Here is an 18319-nt window from a genome sequence, read left to right as displayed (position 1 = left end):
TGCTGCGGTTGGAAGGAGCGGCTTTATAGATTGAAGGTCGTTTAAGTTTCATTTTCGCCCTGCTATTATTATTTCCATGACAAATATAAGTATTCTTCAGTAAGGTGTTGGTGTTCGACATGCAAGGGTGAAAATCTAGCAAACGCCTTGAGGAGAGAGAGAGTGGCTGACTTGCTGATGTAAGCAGCCTTTGTAGACGCCCATACAGGTGCCCGAGGTCGAGGTGAGGGTCACTCTGGGAGGACAGAACCAAGGACACCGTTTTTTTTTTTACTTAACGCGAGATAATACCTTACTACACAATGCCAGAGAAGCCGTGCAAGTGCGTGCATGAATAGGCACTTGGGGCGACCGGAGTTGCTGTGGAATAGGGGAGGCTACGGGGAAGCGGAGAGGGGGGGGGCGATAAAAGAACTCGCATACAGTGACGGCAGCTGAGACTGGGAGCCTGAAGCCGTGAGAACTTGCGGACTTGTGTTTCGAGTGAAAGGAAAAGCGACTAAGAGATGTATACAAGATGAGTTCGCTTCCCGACAGCGCCTATACGCCCATGCTTTCCCGCCCATACCCTCCCACGCACCGCGTTCGTTATTCTCCACTTCGAACAGATATCACTTTCAGTGCGCAGACTTCCATAGGTGACACAGTGGGCAGCATCCGTCCACATATGCCCACATGAAGCGCCAAAGAGCATGGGTCCCTGTGGCATCACGGGGGCCGAGGGCGAGCGGGTTACCGAGGGAGGGTTGGACGAGCGAGAAAGAGGAGCTGAGGCAGCCAGCACGGAACACATGGCTCTTGTTGTCGTCTTGCACATGTGCGTCACTTTCACTTTCTGACATAACGCAAAAATGACTCCGAATGTTTTATAAAGTTAAGGCGCCATTCATGTTAACTAGCCCACCATGACTCGACCCCTGAGGAAAGACTGCAGTCTTCGGGTGATTTAGTTTTTTCTTATGTTTGCCCCAGCCGTATCTCTGCCCTCTTTTTTTAAGACTCGTTTGCTTTCTTTTACTCTGTATATATAATTTTTTAATTCCTCCTTCCTTTCTTCTTCCCCTTCCTTTCTGTAATACAATTATCTCCTTTTTTTCTGTCCGCTCTTTCACTGTACCCAATCTTAACAATGCTAAGATCCACTCGAGATCGGCTGAATGCCTGGCGAAATAACATCATTGTATTTCAATTAATTATTATCACTAACCTGTCCATTTGTTAATACCGAATACTTATCACAATTAATCATTCACCCTTTCATCTAATATCACCAGGTGCCTCTTCGCACATTCGGATCTTCAAAGGAGTGGCGGAAATGTAGTTTTCAGGTGTGATGTGACCCACAGCCAGGTAACCACCGTAGCGCCTCTGCCTCTCTACCCTTTTACCTAAACCCTTCACACTGTCGGGTCTATGCAGGGGATGTTAAAAGTCCGGTGACTGTATGGACAGAAGAGAACCCCTCGGGCAAGGGGTGGGCGGGGCAGCGGCGGAGGAAGAAGTGGCAGCAAGACCCACAGCAAGCTTGGGACTCTAAGGCTACTTTTGCCTTTACTTTGCTATTCATGTCGCGGGAGTGGCATACAGGCCTATGCTTGGATTGTACATGGTAGTCGTATGTTAGCAGTCTTAGGGAATTCTGGAGAACCCACCACTGGTGCTGTTACTTCGGGTGGGAATTGAGAACATGTGCTGAACTACTGGACGGCCGAAGCTGATGTTTTTCTGCCGACAAATTCATTTTGAATTTTCACTGAAATGTCGAAACATGTTATTTTTTCATTAACTGAAAGGAGAATGAAACAATGACACTGAATGTTTTAATCTTCACAGACATCTGTGGAAAAGTGAAGATATGTAGAAGAGCTGTATTTACTTTAGTTTACATATCGCACGCACACACACATGTGAATGCCGTGTGTGTGTGTGTGTGTGTGTTTGAACGTGTATTTGAACGTGTGTATCCACGAATACCTTCAGATTTCTCATTGTCACATCAAAAGCCCTTCGAAAGAGGACATCGTCCTAGACAAACCGCAGCATCGTTAAGAGAATTCAGGGCAGGCGTCCGACGGGAGACCGACCCTCGCCGTATTAAGAACGGGGCAAGTAGGATTATTATCTCCCGAGAATGACAGAGTTTGCGGGCGTGACCCGGTCGGTTAAATTCCTTTAATATGGACTAATTAACGTAGTTGGGTGGGAGAGACGTGGTCTAGGGATCCTTCCTCCCTCGGCGAGAAAGGGGCGGGAGGGGAGGGGGGGGAGGAAACTGGACACGAGGAGAGCGGGATAGTGAAAGTGTGGAAGGCTCGTAGGATTAAAGGTGGATGTGTGTGTGTGTGTGTGTGTGTGTGTGTGTGTGTGTGTGTGTGTGTGTGTGTGTGTTTATGTTTATGTGTGTGTTTATGTTTATGTGTGTGTGTGTTTATGTGTGTGTGTGTGTGTGTGTGTGTTTGTTGTTTGTGTGTGTTTGTTTTATTTTTTTTTTTTTGTGTGTGTGTGTGTGTGTGTGTGTGTGTGTGATGCGTTTGTGGTTAGTGGCAGGCGTGTTTTTACGCGATAACGGAGGGAGAGGATGTAGCCACACAAGTTCGGGATCTCCCCGGATGCTTGGAAAGAAGTGTTGATTTACAGCTACATTCACCAGAAGTCAAATGAGAGCATTTTTCTATGCCTCCTTTATAACTGCATCTGATACCTGCAATACGCATTGTTGCAGACGAGAGCAGCCACCTTTCCCGGGCGACTGAACCCTATCTTGGGCAGGGCCACTCTACCTGCACCCTTTGCCCTCGCTCCCTCGCCTCTCCGCGCGGTTCGTGGTGCCGTGGTAGGAGTCAGTGTTTCATTCCCTTTGTTAAAGTATGTAAGGGGTGATCCATGTTTGCTGATGAGTGGGATTTTTTTTCACCTTTTACCTCTGCTCTTGTTCCTGTCAACATATGTAGATGCAGATGTCGGAGAATATATGAATAATAGACAGGCATAGTATTTGAGTCAAGATATTTAAGGTTCCCTGATTCTAAAAGTGTAACGAACGATTTTTCCTTTGTAATCATAAAAAGAAAATGGAAAATCTTGAAATGCGATCTCTGGCGGCAGATTAGTCGAGGAAGAAGTCCGAAGTATAAACATGACTCCAACAAGGAAGAATGCGGCTTCTAGGAGAAAACAGGTTGGCATGAACGTGCTGGCGGGAATCCTGACCCCCCCCTTCTCCTCCCTCTCCCTCCTTTTATGTTCGCGCCTCTAACCCTTCTTTTCCCATCCCAAGCAACTTCCTGGCTAAAATACTTGATTTTGATCCTTATGGCGTCAGTGTCCCCTGGTCGAGATTTGTTTAGCGCGGGGCTCTTTCCCGCGTCGGAAGGTGCCAGTGCCAACTCGCCTCATCACGCAGGGACATTGGCTTCTCTTGCCCCCTGGTATGCTGTGTCTCCGGACTGAACTCAATAGTGATGCTTTGGTTTGGTAATGATGGTATATTAGATTTCTCTTTTTATGTCATCTAATATATAGTTCTATCAAGTACTTTTAAATGAAAATGATGGATGTTACATCACCATTAAGAATAGTAGATGAAACCTAACTTTCAGTGGCCGTATATAGAGGCAGGCGTCGAGGCCAAGAAATGATTGTAATTCTTCTCATGTACTGCATATTAATGGTGGTAGTGGTCCAGAGTCAGTTTGGGTTGTTGCCCGGGGAAGATCAGGATATTCTGTGTATATGTGTATCCACATAGGTATATCCATGCATGTGTGTCTATTTATAGCACAAGAATTCCTTGTCTTAATTGGAAGAATTATTAAATTACTTGCACCCATGAAGACAAGTGGTGTTATTCATTGGAGTCCCACATTTGTCTGCTAGAAGAGAGGACAGAATGATCTCCAAGATGCAAATGGCTGGGGTTTAGTTATCATTTACGACATTCAAACACATTGCTGTTGACATTAAACAATTTTTTTTTTAGTAAGTTGCTTATTATGTTTATTGATTTTATTGAGAGTTCCTTTTACCTTATAGCATTTACGTTCATCTATACAGTGTTATCAGGTATACTGGGAATACAGCAAGCTCTTTTTGTCCACAGGTCAGCGCTCCAGACCCTCCACAAATCCAGCTCTAAGGCTCAGGACGCCCACTATTTCCTCGGCGGCCTCAACCATGACTGGGTGGGCTACTATGAGCGGGGCGTGGCCTCCGACCAGTCCTGCATCAATGAGTGGAATGCTATGGATAGCCTAGAATCCAAGCGACCCCCCTCGCCTGACTCTCTTACAGACAAGTGAGTATGTGGCTAGATTAGCCATGCATCTGGGGTATGAGTTTTTCCTCATGGTACTCAGGAGTCAATATTTTTAGATCTTTGTAGAGCTAAAAGAGTGCCAGACTTAAAGTCAGTATCTATATGAACATTTACTTGTAGAGGAAAACAATAAAACTAACACAGTGTTCCATCTCCCTCAGAGAAGAGACGCAGCTCCTCATCCGTAATAAACTGAAGGAGATTATGATGAGTGTGGACATCGATGAGGTCACATCCAAATACATCCGACAAAGGCTAGAGGAAGATCTAGCCATGGACCTTTATAAATTTAAGTCATACATTGACCAGGAGATGATGACCATCCTGGGCCAGATGGATGCTGCAACAGAGATCTTCCCTCATGTGTACTTGGGATCTGAGTGGAATGCTTCAAATCTGGAGGAATTGCAGAATAATGGGTGAGTTATAGTTGATACTCACTGGCAAATAGACTTGTATTGTTTTGATGTATGGTCTTGTCTTGCTTGTTAAACCTTGTTGGAAGGACTCTTCAAAAACAAGAGAATTAATACAATCTCATAGTATTTTCATGTGAAAATATTTGGAAACTTTAGTGGAATCAGATTATTATTATTTTTTATATGTTGTCTTCCTTACAGGGTGGGTTATATACTCAATGTAACAAAGGAAATAGATAATTTCTATCCTGGAACATTTGACTACCTCAACATTCGAGTTTACGATGATGAGAAGACAGAACTCCTTAAACACTGGGACCGCACCTTTAGATATATTGCACAAGTCAAGTAAGTTTATTATTTTATCTAATTTGAAAGTCTTTACCATGGGATCACCTTATGTAGAGTATATGATGTTTTATAGATATTGAAAAAACAATTAAATAATGTTCTTGAAGTTTTATAGATAAGAAGAACATGACTGTTTTTTAAACCATATTAATTCTGTTACTGAAAGTAATATATTGCTTGGAACTAATTCCTTTCTGAACTCTCAGAGAGAAAGGGTCTAAGGTCCTGGTACACTGCAAGATGGGCATCAGCAGGTCGGCCTCAGTAGTCATTGCATATGCTATGAAAGCTTTCAACATGAGTCTGGAAGAAGCTCTTTCCCTTGTGAAGAAGAAGAGAAGCTGCATCAAACCTAATAAGGCATTCTGTGGTCAACTGAAGACTTATGAGGTAAGGAACTTTTTCAAAAGGTATTGGGTTCTAAGTCAAATGTTGTCAGTTAAAAATTAAGGATAATGATCACAGAATATAAAAAGTAAAACTATTCTTGTTTGCTCAGGGATGATTATTAACAGGTGACCATTCCCCTGAATGGGCTGATAGCATGTTTTGGGGATTTTATGACTGCAAGGTCCTTTAGTTTTGCTTATATGTTAATACAATGATAGAAGTGTGCATACATGTATTTGTTTATGTGTGTATGCGTTTATATTATCAATTTTATAGATTTTTTTTTTTTTCTTCCTCTCTTTTTTTTTTCTTTCCCATTATTATTCATTTATTTTTTTTCCTTTTACAGGGTATTCTTGATGCCAGTAGGCAACGACATAACATTCTGTGGCGCAGCAAATCTGAGACAAATCTCAAGTCTACCTCAGCACATGCCAATCGACCAACTCAAACAAACCATGAAAACAATAATTTATCTCTTAATGATAATGTAGACAGCAGCAACAATAATGATAATAGACATAAAAGCTCAGAGGAGCTAACTGCATATGAAACTACTTATAATGCCTTAACTGTGCGCATTCCATCTCCCTGCAATGGAGATGAAGTGAGACGCCCAAAGTCATGGTCACCAGATGATCACACAGCTGGACTGTTGTTTCCTCAAGATTCTGACCAAGGTAAGTTAGTGCATAGAATGCACAGAGAAAAAAAAATTTTTCTCTCAATTTAATTTAATCATATAACTTTGGTCATCATCACATTAAGTTAAATGTGTGCTAAGTTGAGTTTTTCTTTTTTTGTTCATCAGGTGGGAGTGACTTTGGAGACTCATGGCGCCGATCTCAATCACTTAATACACAGTCTTGGCGAGCACATGTAACAGTGCAGCAGAGGGACTTAAGAGATATAGGCACAGAGGGATCACCAGTTGAAGACAATGAGACTGATTTTCCTGTGGCAGTAGTGGAAGCTGTTAACCCACTATATACTGATAATCCATCTGAAAGTACGATTAATGAAGTTTCTGAACTCCAGCTATCATCGTCAGTTAAAGATAGGATCAATGAGTTTGAAAGTGTACAAACTGTAAGTCAAGCTGCAGTGAAAAAATCCCAGAATGGAAAGAAAGGGGAGGTTGTACAGTTACAAAATACCACCACATCAAGTGATGATTTCAGTGACCAGTCAAGCACAGCTGAATTGGAAAAAGCCATAGAAACCTTTCTCTCCCCAGGCATTGAAGACCTGCAGGGTAGTGAGCCAGTAGTTTCACAAACTAAGCCAGCTGCTCAGAAGCATCAGGCTGTTTTAGTACCATCACATCTTTGGCAAGAGGAATGTACAGAAATAGAAGAAAGTGTGGATCCTATGGAGAGTCCAGTAGGTGTGCCAAAAGAAGCCATCACCTGGCCAGCAGGCATAGTTAAAAGGCAGAAGCAAGACTTTGAAGACAAGGTGAAAATGAGTGATTCTAAGACAGTTCCTAGTTGCAAAGAGCTTGATTCACCACTATCAAGGCAGAGTTCGTCTAGTTCATTAAGTAGTCAATTTCAGAGGGTAGAAGTTATTAGGTCCCCTAGTTATGGACGTCAAGATTCAGTTGGATCAGACTCTGTAAAGAGGGATGACCCATTTTCTGCTAAGCTTGATAAAGTGTTTGATCGTGAGGAGAGAAAACAGCAGAGACTGAGCACAGTTAGTCCCTTAATTGGGGAAGTAAAAGAGACTCCATCCCGCAACAGTTCATGGGGTTCCTTTGACAGTGCTGTAGTGTTAGCAGACAGAGACTTTCCCTCAAGACAGAGTTCATGGGGGTCCTGTGACACAAGAGGAACAGCAGGCACTATAGCTTCTAGAAATAGTTCTTTTGGCCCCTATGATATTAAGCAACAGCCTCTTCGAGAAGATCCAGAGTCAGTAGTGCCAATAAGTAACATAACAGGAACCTACTTTGAAAAGGACTGTGGGCCATTTTCTCCAGGAACTATCAGAAGAAACCGGAGTAAAAATTCTGAAACCAAGGAAGGCATTGTTGATGATGTTAAGATGCAATCTAGTGAACCAGAAGAAATTGAGGATGCAGTGATGGAAGATTTGCCTCATTACAAACCAGTCGCAAATGTTAAGGCTTATGGGCCTGCTCCTTATAAAAGTCCTGTAGAAAGAGTTCCGCCAACAGACCTTAATGATGAAGGAATGGAAGAAATCCCTGAAGGATTAGATTGTCATAAAAATACTCTTAGTGTACCTGTTCACATTCCAGATAGTACAAATCCTTCAGCTTCTGACAAGTCCCAATCCATTATAATTAGCCCTGGTGCACCTCTTGGACAAAGTGTAAGCCCTATGTCTGATATAGAAATTTCAAGTGAGAAGATTGTATTCAACAAAACTAGCCCTGTAACAGAGGATGAAGTACCTGTTCCAGGCACAGTCAAACAGCATAAGCAGCTACTTGAGAGCAGGACAGAAGGAATTGAAAAAGAGAAACTTGTAACACCAAATTACAATCGTTCTCAGAGTTATTCTACATCAGATACTGAAAAGAAAGAAGCAAGTCCAACAAGCCAACTTAGTCGAAGTTTTTCAGAAAAAAGAGCAAAATTTGAAGGGCAACTAGAAGGTGAAACAGAAGAAGGCAAAGTAAAAAAAATAACTCGAGCCCTTGAACAACAAAAATATGATGAAAAATTCCAGCAACTCAGAATAAAGGGTATTAGGAAACGATCTCATAGTCTTGAGCGCCTTAGCACATCACCTACCTCTCCAGGTTGCTCTACACAGCAGTTTCTTGATCAGCTATTTGACCAGACTCAAGCTGAAGTTAGAGAACTAGAGGAAGATTTACCCAGTGAAGAGATTTGTGTGAAAAGTTTAGTTGGAAAATTTGAAGATTCTCAAGAAAAAATGCAATACAAGGTTCAGACTAGGAATGTTAGAGCCAAGTCTGACAGTTCAACTCCAGACAAGTTCCTACCACCTGTTCCTCAAAGAAAATCCAGTCTAGACTATAATTTTAAACCAAATCTTCGAGCACAATCCCAACCACCCCCTACTCCCTTAAGGTCATCAGCATCAGGAAGCAGTATTTCCCCTGTTGTGAAAGTGCCCATCCACAAGCCACCACCTGGAGGACGTGGTCAGACGTGTGGGGTTGAAGTGCGGCAAAAGAAACAACAAGGAAAAACGCATCCTTTAACAAAGTTAACAAGAGCAAATAGGGAAAATTACCATACTATGTAACTGATTTGATTTTTAATTTTTATTATTATTTTTTTTCTTTAACATTTTGTTGAGGATGCTGATATGAATGCTTCCATCTGTGAAATCCTCTTATTTGTGATACGTAGACTAAGGTTAACATTTGCCACTTTCAGACGAGGCACAGATACCCAAATAGTAATGATGTTGCTTTATTTGCATATGAATGAACGAATCTCATCTAGAGATGTTTTGCTGTAAGTGGCCAACAACTTCCAGATAACTTTTGTGCCTCTTTAATAGATCATGTCTGCTAGTTCATGGGAAATGACAAAGAAAAAAAAATCATACACAAAAACACATACAGTCTTAAAATATGTAATTACTAGAAATTTGTCATCATTAAATCCCATGAATAGCAGGTACTAGCTATGTGGTTCTTCCTGGTATCTTATTTACATCACTAGTCGTCAAAGTAGGACCATAATTCAGGACATGACAGAAGTGTGTGCTGCATTAGAATGACATAAGTAAGAATTCTGAAGCCTCATTAATGTCTGTTTAAGTAATGCCAAGGGTATTAGAAAGTAAAAGTATTCATTTCTATTACTTTAATAACTACCTTGCATTCACAGTATCCTGTGTAAAAAATATATATAATTTAAAAAGTAATCATGCAAAGAAAAAAAAAAATCCAGCTGTCAGGAAAACCTGTATGACCTTTTTCAGTAGTGTGAATGCAGTGTGGAACACTCAGCACCACCTGTTTTTTATGGTGTTGCTTCAGAATTTGGGCAGTAGTTCCCTTCCTCGTACTGGTTTCTTCCAATTTGAGGAAATAAATCTTGTGCAACTTAAGTAGTGCATAACTCGTCATTTTCATATGAGTGTGCTAGTCCCTGCTTCTACTTCTATTTTCTAGTCTAGCTTCCACCTGTTACCCCATTCTTAAAAGATGTTAAATCATTAGTAGTCTGTGTCTTTTTTTTTTTCCATGACATCAAGTGTCTGGCATGAATGTTTGAAATTTATGCATTGTTGTATTCACAAATTGTATATTCAGTGAATTTACACCTAGGCTTGTTGGGCACCAGATAACAGTCTGCCATATTTTAATAGTTCTCATTATGTTGACAGTTTGAACTTCAGTTTCCATCACAGTATCTAGTGTCATAGATATGTGATTGTGATGTGCCAGCATGTTTATGTCCCATAAATGACAGGTTGATAATAGCCAGTGATGTATGTTAAATTAATGTCATACATGTAATGCAAGAATTGTTATTTGCAAGGAGTTAAAAAAAAAAAAAGAATCTGACTTTTCTGCTATTTTATGGCTGGTGTCAGTAGACATTCCTCCTTTTTGCTCAATTAAGATGACTTGCACTACTTAGTGTCATCCCCCATGTGTGTTAAGTTTATGAATGTGTACTTGACCAGTTAAAATATATACCATTTTAATATTGTTTGTCATACAGCTAAAGATATTTAATTGCTGCTTGATGAACACTTTGTACACCAATTATTATACTTATCCTTTTATCCCTTTTAATTGTAATTTGTTCATGTCAAATAGTCTTTGAATAATAGTCAACAAATTTTGATGTGTGGATGTGTGTGCTTGCGTGGATGTTTGCATGTGTGTGTATATATATACACATGATGGTGCAGTATGTGTAAATGATGCATGGAGAAAGACCTTACCTAGGCCACCTGGTCCCAGTGTTACCACTATCATTGCAAACACAACATTCTTTGCTGTCACTTACTTGCTCGCAGCCTTTATAAAATGAAGTATGTATATAATCTCTGATTGTAACTTCCTTGTCATAATGATATTGGTGATTTACAATGTAATTTATGTATAACAGTGGTGTGCTATATTTTGTATATAATTTGTACAAGAATCTAATTTATGATAATAAAATAAAATTGAAACCATTTCTTTTTTATGCATTTACTTCCTAATTAATGTAAAAATTGTCAAGGGTATTATGAATGGAACTAAATTATTTATATCCAACTACCTGCTTTGTAGGCTATTCTGAAGTTTTATGGTACAAATAATGATAATGCAATTCTACACAAAGTCAACAAGGGAAACATCAATTTTTCAATGTGATATGATCAGAAAATAGGATATGGAATCAAATCTTAGTTTCTGGAGATAGAAAAGACTTAATTAATAAAAAGAAAAAAAAAATGTACATTTCCACATAAATCTAATAAATATGAGAGAAAATACTTGGCTTGTTTAATACCATTTTGTATGATCAAATATCGCCAAACATTAATCGAAATTAGAAAATAAAATCACAAGAAAAACTTCCAAAAATACAAGCATAGAATCCAGAAAATTATATCACTACTTAAATTGAGATGGTCCATTTCTGAGAGAGAAAATTACAAGCAAATATCCAGTATTATATTTACTCAGACCTTAACCTTCTGATGCTGTAGGGAGAGCATATACACATGCCCTGTCCACTGTGAATTTCGTTGATTAAATTTGCTTACACATCAATGGCCCTACAACTACATAGTCACCAAGGAATAAAAATATGACAAATAATAATAATATCATCATTATTATAACATTATTAAAAATATTAGTGTACTCAAAACTTTTTTCCAAATGTCAAGAATAAATTAAAATGGTAAGACTGGTAATAATTTTTTATAAATATGGCTACCTATTTACTTTATTTATATTTAAAAACCTAAGTTTTGATTTTCATTACTGTTAGTAAATGTCACTGATGTTATAATAATAATGAAAATGTTAATAATGATAAAAGTATTACTAATAACTTCTTTTGAAAATTCAGAGAATAAGGTAATTGAGTGTGGGCAGGTATACATATTAATTGATTCCTTGTGAAGCCACCTATGTGTAAACAACATTGACAGTACAAAACTGTAGTGGATTGTGCATGTACTGTGCTACTGGAATAAGTTTCCTGTATTTGACAATGGTATAAGGCAGTGGTTCCCAACCTTTTTTATTCTGTGGCCCCTGACTATGTATATAATAATTCATAATGGCCCCATTTAGTGTCTGTCATCCTTGAGAAATCAGCTATTACTGTTATTTTGTAATGTGTCCAAATGCTATAGGAGAAAATAATGGAAATGATTAATAATGATAAAAGTAGTTATCTATATACTATGAAATGAGACGAAAACTGTTAATTCAGTAGTGCTCCATGGTACCCCAGAATGTATCCCTGAGCCCCAGTTGGAAACACTGTAAGTATAAATTAGTGGAATGTTTTTAAATGTTGTGGAGAACTCAACTGAAGCATGGTCTTGTTTTGGATGTGTATATAGAAAAAACATATAGACAAATAAAAATCATGACTCCAAAATAAGTATATATGCATGCTTATGTTTCCCAGTAAATTAACCTTGAATTAGCCTTGAATCTGATATTCAAAAAGTTTCCCTTTTACAGATATATACTTGGAAAATATACTTCAAGACAAAATTCATAACAAATATGACAGTTTTGTTTAAAAATAACTTTGTCTACATTCTCTAAAGAAATATGGGTTAAAAATCATTGCCTTGGTAAATTACCCTAAAACAAAGTAATTGATGCTATATTGGATTAGCTGAAATGGCTGCAAATCCAGAGCATTTTCCTTTACAGATTAGCAGGTGATTGACATATCAATTTTGTGATAAGTAATGTCAATAGGTCAGTCCTTACCATGTGACCATATATATTGGATATACATTAACCCTTCAGTCTTGGCATCTCCAAAAATATTGTGTGCAGTTCTGACAATGTCTTGGAAATTATGTTATTCCATAAACAAGTTATCACATCAACTGCCAGCATGTTTGACTTGCTTCAAGTATAACTTAGTCTTTCTGCTTTCTCTGATGAAATACAAACAACTAATTTTTCATCTTAAGTTCTGACTGTAAAACTTTCAAATGTTTGCATCTTTATACAACACCAAATCACTTGGTAGAGAATCTCTGCTGGCTAAACATACTTGCAGCCATTTTCAATTTGTTAGGACAGCCTTCCAGGTATAACACTTGGCAAAAGCTTTAGTTATGCAATATGAATTACATTACAGTAATTTTTTGATTCACTTTATTCTATGTGGCAGTATTTTATTTAACTTCCCATCTGGCTTCTCTATTTAGGGAGAAATAGTTTTTCTTTGGTTAAAAAAGACAAATATCAAAGCATCTTTAAAATCTTCATGTTTCATTTTATTATGAGAGATTCATGTATGAAGAAACACAAAAAATTATTGGATTTTTTATGATTCCTTTCAATTTAATTTACATAAATGATATTGGACATGTAAATTCTTGTGATGAACCCACATACATTCACTTAATCTTGTGTAAGTTCTTGTGATGGTAAGTACTGGCTATTACATTATTTCCAAAATCACTTGATTTAGAGTAGCTATCACTGACCTTGCCACCATTGCTTTTCCAAAGCAGATTTATCTTTATTAATCTTGGATAGCAACTTCAATGTATAGGTCCATGACTAAATATTTCCTATACTCCACAAAATGTAGTTAAAATTCAATAATGCAATATGATGATGTACCGAATATTGCAAATTCATGGTTGATCTGTTCAGGTAAGAATATAAATCATGCTATCATTGTTGTATGTGAAACAGCACTCTCGATCATGACATCAAGACCTCACTCATCTATGACAATATAATATAGCTGTAATATATATGATCCAAATAAAATTCTAGAGGTGAGTAGTTCAAGATATTTTAACTATAATGACCATCCCTAGCCTTAAAAATAGAAAAATCCCAATATGACCAAAATGATGCCATATATAACATCATGTATGACATTCCCCTTGACTACACTGCATATATAATACTTTACTCACATTATTCACATATGCCACAAAGTCAGAATTCCACCAACAGTCATATCAGTTATCTAAAACAACCTCTATAATTCATATGCCAACCTAATAAAAAACTTTTGTAGCCAGTAACTGTCATCAAAAATGAAATGTAGCAAGGTAATTCTGTATAGTTTCAGTTTCACACAGATGTATGGTACAAGGTAAACTTTGCCTGTGATGAACAGAATGACAGAAAATGAAACACTTTTCATCTATGGTACTTCCTTGCCAAATTGATAATATGAAAGCTGTGCAACACATACCTACTTTGGTATGTGTTTACAGGAAAATGTAATGGTACTGTCATTAAGAATGAGAAAAACGACACTCACGGATACTTGAAACAACTTGCACAGGCAAAGAATGATAGCATAAATAAAGAAAATAGGTCATGACAATTGCTGTTTAGAGAGCAATCCCACAGCGGCCAGGTGGGGTCCAGAGGCCCCCTAGATTGGTAACTGGTTCAGGTTATGGGGGAGAAGCCCCTGGGTTTTGGGATGTTTTTGATTCATATGTGTTGTTTGTGGATTCCCAGGAGTAGGAACTTGATAGAGTGGGTGCAGTCACTTCTTAAACAATTACCAATCATTCATTTACATCATTTGCATGAAAAATCAAAGATTGATGCATATTATACTGTGACTAATTTAAACAGAATAACAATTGCAAGGTTGGATGATCAGAGTACCAGTAACACCAAAAATTAAATACTGCAGGTAACTGTCCCCAAAAATGCACACATCACCTTGCTGCCCAATATCATAAATTACATGCACATCATGTTACTAATTCCCTTAAATAACACCAATATAAAATAAGTACCTACTCCCACCGGCTGATACTGAAGCTCTTGTGCTCAGCAACAAATTACTTGAACCACACTAAAGACTCGGTTTTCTTCACACCTTTACCTTTACCAGTGAACTCAAGAAACCTCACTACTGGGGGTGGGAAGAAGTGATTTTTCCTGTTCACTTTAACCAGCACCCTTGCACGGGTTAAAGGGGTCCTAGTATTTACCAGGGGCCGCGGTGGCCGAATGGTTAGAGCGTCGGACTCAAGACTGTCACGACGGCAATCTGAGTTCGAGGGTTCGAGTCATCGGCCGGCGCGTTGTTTCCGTTGGGCAAGGAACTTCACCTCGATTGCCTGCCTAGCCACTGGGTGGCCAAGCCAGCTCAATTCAGTGCCGGGTAAATAGAGATGGTGACTCGATAAAAACACCGGGCGGAAGGCAATAGCAAACCACCGCTCTAAATTGCTAAGATAAAATCATGGAAAGCCCATGATCGTCAAGGCCGCGGTGGCAGAAGGGTTAGAGCGTCGGTCTCAAGACTGTCACTTTTTTTAATTTTTTTTTTTTTTCGGGGCCGCGGTGGCCGAATGGTTAGAGCGTCGGACTCAAGACTGTCACGACGGCAATCTGAGTTCGAGGGTTCGAATCACCGGCCGGCGCGTTGTTTCCCTTGGGCAAGGAACTTCACCTCGATTGCCTACCTAGCCACTGGGTGGCCAAACCAGCCCAAGTCAGTGCCGGGTAAATAGAGATGGTGACTCGATAAAAAACACCGGGCGGAAGGCAATGGCAAACCACCGCTCTAAAATTGCTAAGAAAAAATCATGGAAGCCCATGATCGTCAAGGCCGCGGTGGCCGAATGGTTAGAGCGTCGGACTCAAGACTGTAACGACAGCAATCTGAATTCGAGGGTTCGAGTCACCGACCGCCGCGTTGTTCACTTGGGCAAGGAACTTCACCTCGATTGCCTACCTAGCCACTGGGTGGGCAAGCCAGCCCAAGTCAGTAATAATAAAAAAAAAAAAAAGCCCGGATAAAATAGAGAGAATGATTACCTAAAAGGTACCACCGGCACTCTCCGTGGAAAGGAACTGGGGACCCTACCACGTACTCACTCCAAGAGCATCACAACATGAAAACTACAATTAAGTATCATGCTGTGACCACGGCGGCTCAGACATGAACCTACCCACGGCGGCTCAGACATGAACCTACCGTTAAAAGAAAAGAAAAGTATTTACCACCTGTTTCGCATGTTACTTCTTGCCTCTTTTTCCAGTCACTTTTTATTTCTTGTTCTTGCTATGTCCCAGGATATGTAGCTGAAGCGTGTTAGACACTGGAAAAGGAGTCTCTCGTGCAAAAGAAAATATGTCACTCTTTGCTTTTCTCCCTTTTTTCATTTATCCTTCTTATCTTATGTTCTAGGTTTTTCTTGTTTTTTAATTTCATTCCCCAAACATGGGACACCGGCATAAAATAAAATCCTCATAAACAATACTGCAACTCAAACGTAGTCAAACTTTTGCTCGTTTTTTCCCTATGAAATAAGGATAAGGATAAGTCCGATATGCGAAACTTAGCCTCGCCCGGGCTATGCCATGAGGTGGTGCCCAGCCACAGCAGTAACCTCCAGGCGACACTTGCAACTTCTCGCACCTGAGCGGGGCGTGAACCGCCGACCCCTCGGATGAGAGGCCGACACGTTACCACTATACTAGCCCGGAGGCTAGGGAAATAATAAATTTCTCCTGTAATGGACTTGTCCGCCGAGTTGCGTAGTATCACCAGAGCATCCTAACAATAGAAATACATGTTCAAAATGGTCGCTTTGCTGGTGGCCTAAAATATCATTCGGAACTCCTCATCCAAGTTGGAGAAGTTAGGCAAGATGTTTTGACCGTTCAGAATCCCTACTTTCGCGTCCGGGACAGATCCATCTTGTTCATATTCGCTCCTTCGCAACAGGGCGAGCAGACCAGATGACGTCACAATAACATTTGTATGTAAACAATGACAGCTGCAGGCAACCATATGATACTGGTAGGTAGTTTTATGGACCTTTATTGCTGTTATCAAATAGTACTTTTGTGTTTGTCAGTTGCAGGTAAAGTTACCTATGCATCAGCACTACAGCATGTAAATTAAAGACACCGGCGTGATAAAATAGTGAATGCTTACTTTCGAGCTGGTTGCAATGTGGTCAATGAACGGCTAGGTTCCAAACGCGGCCTCGTTGTCCTGCTAATCCTGACAAGTTGTTTGGAAACGCAAAACAAGGTGTTACGAACTCTGCAGGGCGCACGGTTCAAACCTCCAAAAGTTGACCACCCCTACCCCCGACCCTTTTTGCACGCTCTTTAATAACATACATGTTCTACATTTATTTTTTATGTCCATTGATTACTTTTTGACTGATAGCAGATGCACAGATGCACGCCCAGTAGTTGTAAAGGATATGGCTTAATAAGTGTGCTGAAACATTATCTTTCATCTCTGATTGATTTATTAAACTTCCTACTTATATATAACAATCACTGAATGTGGACTATTACCTCCGTGGAAAATTAGAATGAAAGAAAATGGAATCAAACTAAAAAATACTTTTTAACAATCTAATCATAAATGAAAATGTAAAAGTATTTATGAGGTGAAAAGTAGGTTGTCTTTGCAGTAAATTTGTCACTCTTTCATTCATTATTTAAATGGAAGCTGTGTGACCCTTTTCAAAAATTTCAGTCTTATTTTTTTCTATAAGGAATGCTCAAACTTTTAATAATTCTTAATATATAATTTGAGTACAGTATAGTAATAATTTTTCCTCTTTTATTTGAAAATCATGGCTTTGGGGGTGTAAATTCAACATGTCAGAAAAAGTACATACTTGTACTGTTGTTAACTTGATTGAAAAAAAATCCCCAACTTTTTATTTGGTTTATTATATCATAAGAGATACATGTGGTAATTGATTGCAAACAAATATTTGCAATCAAAATATTTGGATGCTACACCATTAAAGCTGCCCAAGAATTATCTACAATTTAGTATGTCTAGTTTCATCAACTTGTATCAAAAGAAATAAATACTTCTGATATACAGCTTAAATACAATTTCATATATAATCCATAAGTAAAAACAGAAGCAAATGAAGATATGAAACATCATCCTTGTACACAATAAGATGACTCTTACCAATTAAAAAAAAAATACCTGGTGAAAGAACTTTGCATCATTAAGCAATTATTTCAGGGTAAATGCTATGGTTTTATTTTGGCTGTGCGGAAAGACTATAGATAAATTGGACATGCAAAATTAAAAGCAAAACAAATAAAACTCTCTTTGTCTTGTGCTTCTGCTCCACTGACATTATTTTTACTGGCATGTAGAATTTTTTTGTGAAGAAAAGGTATGGCCTTCATTTCAATTATGCTAAACACATAGTCATATACCCCCAGACTCCAGCTTTCTCTTCATGACTCTAAGGCACACCAAGTGGCCACAAATAATTGTTCTTAAGATGTTTGTGGACAGTAATAATTAATAAGCAACTGACAGTTTTTCAAATTAGAAATAAGGCACAAAGCAGACAGCTTGATTCTGTGATGGTGCCCAGTGAAAGAATTAATCAGGATAATAATGAGTATATCAGACAGAATTATTTGAATAAATATGTATAGTGCACAATGTTTCTGCCTGAAGTACTCTTAGTTGTTGCAATAAGCAATAAAAAGGATACTACAATTGTTTTTACCTCCAAAAACTTGTAAATATCTTTTAGTAAGAACACATAATCCAAGTGCATTAATTTTTATTTAGCAATATTAAATTAAGCCAATTACAAGTTCAGAAAAACTTGAAAATAATGCTTTAAAGAATCACTGTGCAAAAGGGAAACAATTCACACAGAAAAAATATGGATATGCTAAGTTACA

At 38.8% G+C, this 18319-nt stretch overlaps 2 protein-coding genes across 2 annotated transcripts in view; one reads left to right on the top strand and one right to left on the bottom strand.

Annotated features, from left to right (window-relative positions):
* The window catches only part of LOC119573080, a 30758-nt gene extending 20136 nt beyond the window's left edge, over positions 1 to 10622 (top strand). Inside the window, exons 2-7 of the mRNA XM_037920101.1 lie at positions 4100 to 4294; positions 4477 to 4734; positions 4936 to 5082; positions 5292 to 5475; positions 5825 to 6155; positions 6287 to 10622. Of these exons, the coding sequence (XP_037776029.1) occupies positions 4100 to 4294; positions 4477 to 4734; positions 4936 to 5082; positions 5292 to 5475; positions 5825 to 6155; positions 6287 to 8721 (3550 nt within the window). The 3' untranslated portion in view covers positions 8722 to 10622. The remainder of the gene's footprint in view (positions 1 to 4099; positions 4295 to 4476; positions 4735 to 4935; positions 5083 to 5291; positions 5476 to 5824; positions 6156 to 6286) is intronic.
* Positions 10623 to 17307: 6685 nt separating this feature from the next.
* Positions 17308 to 18319, bottom strand: part of LOC119573079 (dynactin subunit 4-like) — an 11853-nt gene continuing 10841 nt past the window's right edge. Inside the window, exon 9 of the mRNA XM_037920100.1 lies at positions 17308 to 18319. This exon is cut by the window's right edge and continues 430 nt beyond it. The gene's annotated coding sequence lies outside the window, so the exon portion shown is untranslated.

The sequence above is a fragment of the Penaeus monodon genome, chromosome 5, assembly GCF_015228065.2.
Source record: "Penaeus monodon isolate SGIC_2016 chromosome 5, NSTDA_Pmon_1, whole genome shotgun sequence".
Classification (NCBI taxonomy): Eukaryota; Metazoa; Arthropoda; class Malacostraca; order Decapoda; family Penaeidae; genus Penaeus; species Penaeus monodon.
This window is presented reverse-complemented; position numbering and strand designations above follow the sequence as displayed.